At 40.0% G+C, this 10,974-nt stretch overlaps 1 protein-coding gene across 1 annotated transcript in view; it reads left to right on the forward strand.

Annotated features, from left to right (window-relative positions):
- LOC126388605 (catechol O-methyltransferase-like) overlaps positions 1-3,650 on the forward strand; it is an 8,936-nt gene extending 5,286 nt beyond the window's left edge. Inside the window, exons 3-5 of the mRNA XM_050041809.1 lie at positions 1,581-1,875; positions 2,224-2,420; positions 2,710-3,650. Coding sequence (XP_049897766.1) covers positions 1,620-1,875; positions 2,224-2,420; positions 2,710-3,042 — 786 coding nt within the window. The 5' untranslated portion in view covers positions 1,581-1,619 and the 3' untranslated portion in view covers positions 3,043-3,650. The remainder of the gene's footprint in view (positions 1-1,580; positions 1,876-2,223; positions 2,421-2,709) is intronic.
- The last annotated feature ends 7,324 nt before the right edge of the window (positions 3,651-10,974 follow it).

Genomic DNA, 10,974 nt, shown 5'->3' on the forward strand with positions numbered 1-10,974 from the left:
CATATCTGCCTTTCTTTTAAGTCAATACAACATATATATATCTACATATCTGCCTTTCAACGTGCTACCTCAACTACTAATGTACAGTTTTAGCCCGCTAACTATCCCACTATTGGCAATGGTACTACTGTACTTTCAATGAAGCAACTGTACTATCAAATTCACAAAAACTCTGTCTGAATACATTGCTCTTCTTAATGGGTTCAGTTGACTATTTAATCTGCAATTTGCTATGACCTGTATCCCAAACACACACCATGTGAAACTGTATGTGGGAAATTGTACACTCAATGGATATGGACTAGTATCACATTAAGCAGATATTGCTTAAAAATGCACTCCATGATGCCAGCTCTTATTACGGATAAGTGCTGTGTATGAATGAGCAGCAAACCAACATTTTGACAATTTGAGCTGTGCAACCTCAGTAATAGTAAAAATGACTAGTCATAATAATAACTGTAACAATACATATACAGTTCACAGTTTTGTCTCAGTTACCCCTTGCAATGTGCCATCAGGGCAAAGATGTAACAAATGCTTTTTTAAACCTAAGTAAAAATCACATGTGAAACAGTGAACATTCGACCGCTGCGTGCCAACAAACAGAATGTTTGTATTTTTAAAAAACATATTCTTTTACTGAAACAGAATCAAAATTATTTATGACAAACATGTATCTGCCTAAATAATCTGCTAAAATTAAAGGTGGTTGTTCCTTGGAACTCTTAATTCTTTTTCTTACACAAATAATAATCCAGTTTCAATAAGAACTAGATCAGATGAGCCAAAATCAGGATTAGAATAACTAAAATAAAAAATTGCTACAAATTGTGTCATTTTTCTTAATATAGTTTGGATTTTTGAAGTGTGTTTGTATGTGATACTTATCCATAGTCAGTGTATTATGAAGTAGATAGCATGTCTCCAGTTTGGAGAAGCAGGCAAGAGATGACATGGAAGCTAAGCAATGTAGTGCTGTGGAGGGGTTGGCAACAAAACATATTTAGCCTCCTAGAAAAATCCCACCAAAAAAATCTATATGTGTGTTTGTGTATATGCCAAATTGAGAGTATTTTATTACTGCTTTATCTTTCCATCTGACAGCCCAGTCTGACAGGAAAGCTGTTATCAGTTTACCATCTATGCTCTTGTCAAAGTCACCAGACTCCATTGACAAAAACAGCAATTTTAGCTCACTGAACACAGGAGCTGGTGGACCACTGCTGCTTTGATCAGTGAGTAAGTTTGTGTTATTGTGTGACTTTGGTGAATCCAGACTAACCCTTTTAAACACTAAAGTCACATAATGACACAAACCAACTAACAGTTTGAATCACTGTTTTTCTCAATGGAGTCTGGCTTTGAATATAATGACTTCATTTTCCCATTGGAAATCACTATCTGACATTAAGGTGAAGCTGTGACAGCACTCTTGATATAGTGTACACTTAAACTGATATTGTTTTATTTGGGTGGAACATTTTTTAAGTGGCTGACTCCAGCCTGCTTCTCTAAACTGGAGGCGTGACTCCTGAGTTCCACAAACTTATTTCACTTTCTCCTCCTTTCATCCCCAGGCTTCGACTGTTCTTCCTGTCTCCTTCACAGCTTTTGAAATGTGGCTCATGGTCGTCTCTGTCCCACTGCTTCCTGCCATCATCATGATATCCAGTCGTTATCGTGTCAAAGTTGCCACGCTGTGCCATCGAGCTCTGGCGTGGGCACTGAGGCTGGTGCAAGGGAGAGTGTGCGTGAGGAGCACCCACGCCTTCGTGTTCTCTAAATGCACACATGGCAAAGCTGACAGCGTCCTGGAGACCTTTGACCTTTACGGAGACACACACCCCTCCCTCTGCATCGGCCCACAGATTGGTCAGTATGCATGGGAATCACTTTATTTACCAAATGCATTAAGTTACAAGACAGTGTCTTTACGAAGTCAGAAAAGATTTATTTTAATATTTCACAGATCAATACAGGAAATGTATTATTTTAAATATTTTTTTCTATATCATGTTACATGTCTATCAGCTCGAAGTTCCACACATTATCTGAATAATACACTACTCAAGTTTGTTTAGAAATTCATGTTCACAGTAAAACAAATTGTGCACTATGTTTAAATAAAATTTAAAAAATCAGTCTTCAGGTCATAAATTAGTCACAGATACAAAAAGGATATGACAGGTCAAGGACATCTGTTCCTGTCATCCCTCCCAGGTGAAGCACTGGATGAAGTGGTGAGGCGTGTCCATCCCTCCCGAGCGTTGGAACTGGGGATGCACTGTGGCTACACTTCTGTCCGCCTGCTGCGTCTGCTACCCCCTGCTGGCAGACTGATCACAGTGGAGCTGGACCCACTAACAGCAGACCTTGGGGAGGAAATCATACTGGTGGCTGGCTTCAAACACTCCCAGGTATACCCAGGGAAGATGAGCTTTCATTTCACTGCACTCAAAAGACAAAGAGTTGGGGCGTCGGTAGCGTAGTGGATAGTGGACAGAGGCATTGCCTCGCTGCAGCGGTCGCAGGTTCGAGTCCGGCCTGCGACCATTTGCTGTGTGTCAGTCCCCATTCTCTCTCTCTGTCTCCCCATTTCACACACTGTCCTGTCAATTAAAGGCAAAAAGCCCAGAAAAATAATCTTTAAAAAAAAAAAAAGACAAAGAGTTTAACTGAGGGACTCTATCCTCTTTTCCTGTTCAGTTCCAGGTGTTGATATCCAGCTCAGCTGAGGCCATCCCAACTTTGCGTTCATTGCTTGAGCCTGATCAAGGGACCAGTGAGGGGCTCAATCTGGTGCTGATGGACCATGACCCCCAGCAGTACCTTCCAGACCTGCTGGCTCTGGAGAGAGAGGAGCTCCTCTGCCCTTCTGGCTGCTCTGTGATCCTGATGTACAGGAACCAAAGAGCTGAGGATCTGAGCGAGATCCTGCGTCACATCAGAGCAAAGCGTGACTGCTACTGCATCAAGTCAGAGCTTCAGTTTATGATAGAGATCTTCTACCAAAAAGAAAACACAAGGGTAGAAAGGTGATATCAGAATCTTCAGGGTGGACATGTGCTTTCAGTTTGTGTGGACTCCACTAACTAACAGTGTTACATACTTCGTCATATCTAGTATTACTGATGGGTCAAAGAATTACAGGATAAAATAATATTAATAATATTTTCTACAATTTTGCAGTCATAATTTTGTATATTTTGTGTAACTTGTTAATGTCAAAAATCAATGAACTCAAAAATAAAATCAAAAAGCTGCTTACACAATCTCTTCTCACAACAAAGGAAACAAAGAAAAACAAAAACTAGATGTAGAGCACAGAGACACCACATGATGGCGCTCTCTGCTTTTTAAAGAATAGGTACTCAAACGTTGGAGTGGCTTTGACAAGGCAACCTTTTAAAGGGAGATGCCACCCATTTTTAAGACCTTGCATGTTATGTGTGCACTCCAGGACAGCCCAAAAAATACATGCTGTAAACAGGAAGTTTGACCTTTGAATTTATAACGTAAATATATGTGTCCTGATTTATTCATGACGCCACAGCAAACTTGTTTTGACGCACACTGCCTCTTGTGCACGTTGTGATATTTACTTTCAGAACCCAAAGTCAATGTTTACAATTAAAAATAAAGCATTAGTGGAGAAACAGCTCCCAGTTGTTTTGTAAATCTCTTTTTAAAACATCAGCATACCTGCACTTAGATTCAGTGTTATGGCATTCGCTGCATCTTAACTGAGGAGAATCACTGTTGTCCTGTGGGTACCACTCAGACGGAGTTTTCTGAATTTGCCTCTAATGACACTGCTGAGGATTTCAAAGCAGCTGGAAAGCCATTACATGGTTTAGAGACAATTTAGTGCGGCATTTAAATAAATAATATTGGTGCACAAACACGATTTAATTAAATGCAATATTTCCAGGAGCCCAGGGGTGGGTCTCGACTTGAGGTCATTATTGTTACACAACAGCGCGATGAATGTAAAATTATACAAAGTTAGAGAGCTCGTCGCAGTAACAGAGAGACAGGTAGAAAAAGAAAGTCAGGGGAAGTGGTGTAAATTGTCAGCTACTATAAATTAGACATGGAGGTTAGACACGGTCAGGGATGAGAGCTTTTGTAAATCCATCCAGTTAAACTGTTCACTGTGAACGTCTCCACAGAGCACGACGGGTAATGGAGCTGGAAAAATTTGACGAGCTGCATGAATACTTCATAATCTCATACATGGATCATTATTTGCACAGCAGGGGAAGTGGCGATTGCATTTGCTGAAGAGAAAATAACATGGGATGGTAGACTACAGGCATATGGGTTATTGTCTGCTCCCCGACGAGTGATTCTGTTATTGAGAACTGCAGAAGCATAAACAACCAACTGATTAGTATACAAAGTTAGTCTCATAATCAGTATCAAACTATAACAACTTTAATTCCAAATTAAGACGTGTACCAGTTGGAGAAAAAAAGGTGACGCCCACTTGGAGGAAGTGATTGCCTCCATGAAAGTCAAACCACTGAATATTATTATCACTAATTAGCAATCTGGAGCGTTTCACTTTGAAAATAGCAACATTCAGGGTGGGTGTAATCATCTGTGAGGATTTTTTCATCCACTAAGAGAAGTCTTGCAGTTTGTGTTTTGAAATGAAAGACCTCCTGTCTCGATGACAACAAAGATTCAAATGTTTGGATTCTGTTTTTTGGCAGAGTTTGTTGTCTTTGCAAATATTTACTGGAGTGTCTGAATCAGCATATGTATACCAGTTTTTTAATTATGAATTGATATCCCTGTTTAGTAAAGAGAAACATCATGGTATAAATGACACAGTAATTTGACACTACTTTTCCTTCTGAACCCCAAATTGGATTTGCACAAGTAAAAAGAAAAGCAATAACATTCTAGGCTGTACTTCCCCCAAAAACAACCGTTAAATTTGAGTACAAGCAGCATTTATGTTTATTGTTAGGCCAAATTATGACAGGAGCAAAGGAGGAAGTCAGGTGACGTAGTACAAAGAGTGAGAATGTCAGCGTCAGAGTGGATGGATCGATGAAACACAGGACTTTGACCCAGGAAACTGCTGTTTGTGTCCAGTGTAAAACCAAAAGTCAATGTTGAGTTATTTTAACTTACATATGTAATGTACGTAACACAACAAACTTACGTTAACAACCCATTCCCATTCCCAGGTCATCAAATACTGACACTAAGTCACACCCCTTGGCCTCTGATACCAACAAACATGGCACCATTTACTATTGTTATGGGTTGCACTTGGCTTTCAACTATCTACAATGTAAACCCATCCACAGCAATGTTAGACGCTCAGAGTAACTGACGTGGTATGAAGAGCAAGAAAGTCTGCATTTGGAGGAGGTCAGGGTGGATGGATGGGTCAAACAAATGCAGAACTCTCACCCAGGAGAGCTGCTGTTTGTGTCTTGTGTGAAACCAAAACTCAAAGTTGGCTTATTTTAACCAACTAAAGTCATGAGTTGACATGGTTGCCTGATGCCTGCCACCTAAACCCAACCAAGTGGTTTTGGTTCGGCAACCAAAATGGAAGTTTATTTTGAAAGGACAATGGATGTAACAAGCAGAAACTTTTATGTAAACATGGCAGTTTATTTTGAAGACAGTGACTGTGTCCAAAATTCCATACTAACATGTTATTTAACACATTAAAACAGTATGTCCGAAACCTTAGTAGTATGTAACCAAAAGTATGTGAATTGTACTCGATGTAATACTACAGTATGCAAATGAAAATATCCCACAGTACAATGTGGAAGACAACATTCATAACAGACAGTGACCAAGACATCGTCAATAAAATAACATCAATAAAGCTTTAACTTAAGTCTAAGATTTGACTTTGCTAGGCGTTATATATTTTTCAAATTGCTGGAAGAGCTTTGATGATCACGGGTTGCCATGGTTACATGTCTCCAACTGGCACGGAGGCTCTCAGGAAGAGACGTGGTAATTACAGCTCAGTGCGTCCGAAAAGATGTTACTGTTTAAGTATGATGATAGTGCACATATTAGGGATGTAGCACATATTGAATTTGCAATTTCGAAGGTGGCAACATCCAGAAATGACACTAGAAGGCTGCCTAGAGTGTCAGAGTTTGAAGCATAAGGCCACTGACTAAGCTGCCCTATTTGACGCATTGGAAGTAAGAACGTGTTGGCGTTTACTTACTTACTTACTTAACTTAAACTTAACTTAACTTAAAATTGTAACAGTTAAGGGTCATGTATGTTGCTTTGGGAGTCATTGGTAAACAACCTATTCTTTGGGTATGAGAACATGTTGAATATCCTTTGGTTGCAGGATTTACACTTCTCCTGAGCTTATAGATTCCCTACCTGTCACATCTACTGATATATTTTGTTTTTAATGCAGTTTCTTATATTGATGTTTACATATTTGCCTTCAACAGTGATTCATTAAGAGATAATGACTTTTTGTTACTAGCAGGCATTTTGGAGACACTAGCAGAATAATAATAATTCTAGCTGTATGCAGCATGTCCCCAAATGGCCAGTGTGTGTGTGTGTGTGTGTGTGTGTGTGTGTGTGTGTAATTACATGAAGTAGACCAGCTGTAATGGTTGCTCATTAGCTTCCACCACCATCTCAGCCCAGAGAGTCTCCCAACTTCCCACAACACAAGCCTTAAAGCCAGGACGTGGTCAATTTCTCAGCTGTCAGACGTGATTTAACATTTCCTTGCCCTCCTTTCAGAGTACCACCAGTGTACACAATGATGTACAATCAAATGTAAACACCATGCTCTGCGACCACCCCGACCTTCGCCCCTTCCTCCAATTTCCCTAAAAATTCCTATTTTAATGGGTTCAATTTCTGGGTTCCTCCTTCATCAGGCTTTGAACTGCTCTCTGTGCTACGGAGGCTGGAGAGCTGATGTAAACACAGCTTTCAATTATAAATCAAACTCTAAAAGAGCCACGCTCCGCTGCCCTCGGGCCCTCTGCACAAAGGCCCGGCCTTCATACCCAAACACCCCACATCGCACTGCTGGGAACTTATGGCCGGCTATTCACCAGGAGAAATAAACGACCAAGACAGAGACCTCCTCAGTGGCTGTGAGTCTCAAAGTTATGCAGAGAATGTTATGCTCCTCTTTTGTGTTGGCCATTATACAATTTATGATTCTCTACGACACTTAAAGCAGAGGTTTGACAGCACGGGCAGTTTTGCTGGATTTTTGTCGTATTATTTAACTGCTGAATCAATAACCTTTTACTCTGACTTCCACACCCTATGGATTTTATTACAAGGGAAACAAGTCCCCCAAGCTGAATGGCATAACACATTGTTTGTCATTTAATTCCATAAACTAAATAAATGTTTTTTGACCAACAACCCTTTCGGCAGAATGATATTGTTCATCAGTTCCTTCCAAAATGTTGCAACAGGCCCTCACAAAAATTATTCTTATGACTATTTTCTGATCTGCAACCACTATGTTCAATGACAACACATTCTCACTCTGACCTCGTCACATATCAACGTTTGGTCATGGACTTTCCATGTCCACATACGACCTGCAAGGCACCCTGGGTGTGTTGGTTGTTGATGTTCTGGGACGCAGTGTCAAGTTGTGCCTGTTAGATGCATTTTGTGAAACTGCTCAGTCAGACCTGCATTAACTAGCTGTTTGGCAATTTGTTGGCAGCAGAAACAGTATGTGATCAGAAGTATGAAATCATGTGATACATGTCAAAATTAAGCAAGAGTTTAAACTGGAGAAGTATCTGTTGCATGAAAACCAAAAGTACAGTCAGGCCATTTGTTATTGTAGAGTAAACAATACCAGAATTCCTAAAGTCAGTGGGCGATATAAAGGCTGGATAGAAACCAGAGGATCTGCAGCCTCTGTGATGATAATCGTGTGGGAGATGAGTATCATATTTTGTTTGAATGTTAGAATGTAAGCTTAATGACTTACAGAGGAAGGTATTTGCCAAAGTGTTATTAAAACCATTCATGTTTATATTAATTTTGTTATTACGATCAGATAAGCCAAAACTTATTTGTTTATTAGGTGCTTTTTTTTTGAAGAATGTCCTTCCTTTGTTGGAGTAACATTTGTTATACTTTAGTCACGCTGTGTGCCATTGTTCTGTTATTGTATGTAATGTTTGTGCTCCACACCATGTCATATGGTCTTGAGTTAAAAATGAAATGCAATGACTTCCACCTGATAAAGCACCAAAACAGCTTTTAGGGGAGCATTTGATGGAAGTAAATGTCATTGGTTCAATCCCTGGTTTCAGTAACAGTTGAATTTTGGGGGTACTGTAGCTGGACAGGTGCCAGTTCACCCCCTCTGCACTGCTTCCTCCGGGAGGAAGGCACCAAGCTTCTAACTGGTTGAAAGCACCTTTGACGTATCAGCCCTATCACTCTGATATCTTTCCACAACAATGAATGCCTACAGGTGCTCTGTGTGTTTTTAGGGCCTGCGTGTCAAAAAACAAAACAAACAAAAAAACCTATCCGATTAATAAAGTAGGCAAAACTTTTATTTTGAGCAGATGGGAGAAACATTATTATTCATTTGAAGTGGCTCTTAAGCTGCTAAATGCTCTATTATGTTCACAAGCTAGTTGATAACTTTCTCTGTCTGCTGTTTGGTGCGGAGCAGCGAGGGTACAGTTGGTTTTTTAAAGGGGCGGAAAACCAAATCAAACTGAAACCAGTGGTGCCCTCAGACATTTTTCATAGGGGTAGCCCAATGAGGCCTCTGAGAATCTCAGGGTGGCACACCAAAATCAAACATCCTCCTGAGATAAGGACATCACATTTTTAAACCTGTTGTCCTCATTTGTGGGCACTTTTTCTGCCATCTAGTGGTAGTAAGAGCACATTACACTGATCCATGTACAAACAAGATGGCAGCCATCTCTGCCAAGTCAGTCTGCAGCCGATCCCGACACAAAAGTGGACACGGTCCAAAACCTGATCACATTTAATGATTGAAACATGTTTATTTATGATTAATAATGTTTGTAGTTTGATATAACACAATTTGACCAATTTTAGCAACAGTAATAAGCTAAGATGTTAATTAGGAAGTACTCGTTTGAAGACATTGGTACTTTATTATCATCTTGTTTAAGGACATTATACTTATTGGGATTTATTATCGTTCAAAAGGTTTAATTTTTTATACTCATCAGATCCTACTGATCCCAAATAGCTAGGAGACATTAAAAATGCATACCAAACAAAAAATCGTGTCTCAGGAGGAGAATTTCAGGAATTCTACTATGCTGTTGTAGTGAACAGGCCAGTTGAAACTATGTCAATATGGATACGTAAGAAACTGCATACTGATATTCTCTGATTTCTTATTTTACAGTTAACAATCCTGTTTTATTGTGTTATGTATCTATATACATGTGTTGGGTGATTCATTGTTCTTCAGATAGGCTGGTTGTCCTAAAATGCTCATGCCAGTCATTCCCTTTCCAAAATCTAGCCTAACTTATTTAGCTCCCTTACTGACAAACTGTGCCAACATGGCTGGTACCTTAGGTTGTCTACGATAGTGGTTCCCAACTGGTGGGTTGTGGTCCAAAAATGGGTCATGGGGCCATTGTGAATGGACCGCAAGTGACTCACAAAAGTGTCAAGTTTGTAAAAAAACACTACATTTTTAAGTACAGTGAATTTCCGGCATTATTTTTAGGTGCTGTTTCCTGCTGTAGAGTGAGTTACCAGCAGAGAGCTACTTGACAGAGACAGCAAACTAGGTCGACGACATGGCCAAATGCAAGAATAATGCTAAATGTATGAAACTGTGTGGACCTTTAACTAATGACTAAGGAGAAACCTGGACCCTGTGGCTGCACCAGTTGGGAACCACTGGTCTAGTCTCACAAGATACCTTTGCACTGGCTTAAAAAAGCTCCACAGCCTCTTAAAGACAATAAAATCAGCCTCCAATTATTTTCGCAATGGGAGGCCAGTGGGGGGACCAGCAATTGACTGCAGTCAGGTAATCATAAACATAGGCCATTTAAGGCTTTGAACTTGTGCTGTCATTTTGTGAGGACAGTCTCCAGCTGATACACTTCATAATGTCACTCAAATTAAGAAAACCCAGAAATCTAAAGTTCACAGAGACAAATAACGCGACGCTCTTTTATCAGAGGTGAAAAAGTGTGAAATGAACATGACATTTTTTAAAATCTTCAACCACAAAGCTTCTATTTTGTAATCAGTGGAAACAAAGGTTATCTGAGAGGAGCTCCACTGTGTCACAACATGTTAGTCTTAACTAAGGTGAATTTCACACTCATCAATTTAAAAATATTTTCTCATCACTGAATTGGTCCACACCTGCAACACACACTCTCCTATCAGTTATGAAAATGTTATGGTTGTTTAAACCCTTTTCTTTTTACATCAGCGTGTCTAATAGCAGCATAAACAACGTGTTTACAGCAAATTCATTTTAAATTCACGCCGTGTTTGTTCTCAGGCAGTGAAGAAACAAAGCCTTCTCCTTTGCGTCTGGTTCATCAACTGGAGTGGGCAGAGTCAAAGGAGAAAGGAGACACTTGATGGCCTCTCCAGGGACCAAGGGACTTCTATATTTGGTGCACTGTGATAGCCTGTGAACCCCCCCCCCCTGTTCTCCCTCCTACATGCACACACACCGCCACACAGTACACACTTTCTAATGTTCACTTCAGGGTTGTGTAATGATGCTGTGTCCTCACCTTTAATTGCTGTCACTTGAAAAACTTATTTCTTCAACATGTCATCTTTTCAGGAGTAAGGACACAGCCTTATTTTTAGACTGTCTGCTGTGTTTCTTTGAGATTTGAGTTGTTTAAAAAAGAGTTTAATAGGCTTGTACCTGTGTGTATGTGGCTGCACTATGCACCTACAGTATGCGTCTGTATATCTGTGTATCTG

The sequence above is a fragment of the Epinephelus moara genome, chromosome 4 (genome assembly GCF_006386435.1).
Source record: "Epinephelus moara isolate mb chromosome 4, YSFRI_EMoa_1.0, whole genome shotgun sequence".
Lineage (NCBI taxonomy): Eukaryota > Metazoa > Chordata > Actinopteri > Perciformes > Serranidae > Epinephelus > Epinephelus moara.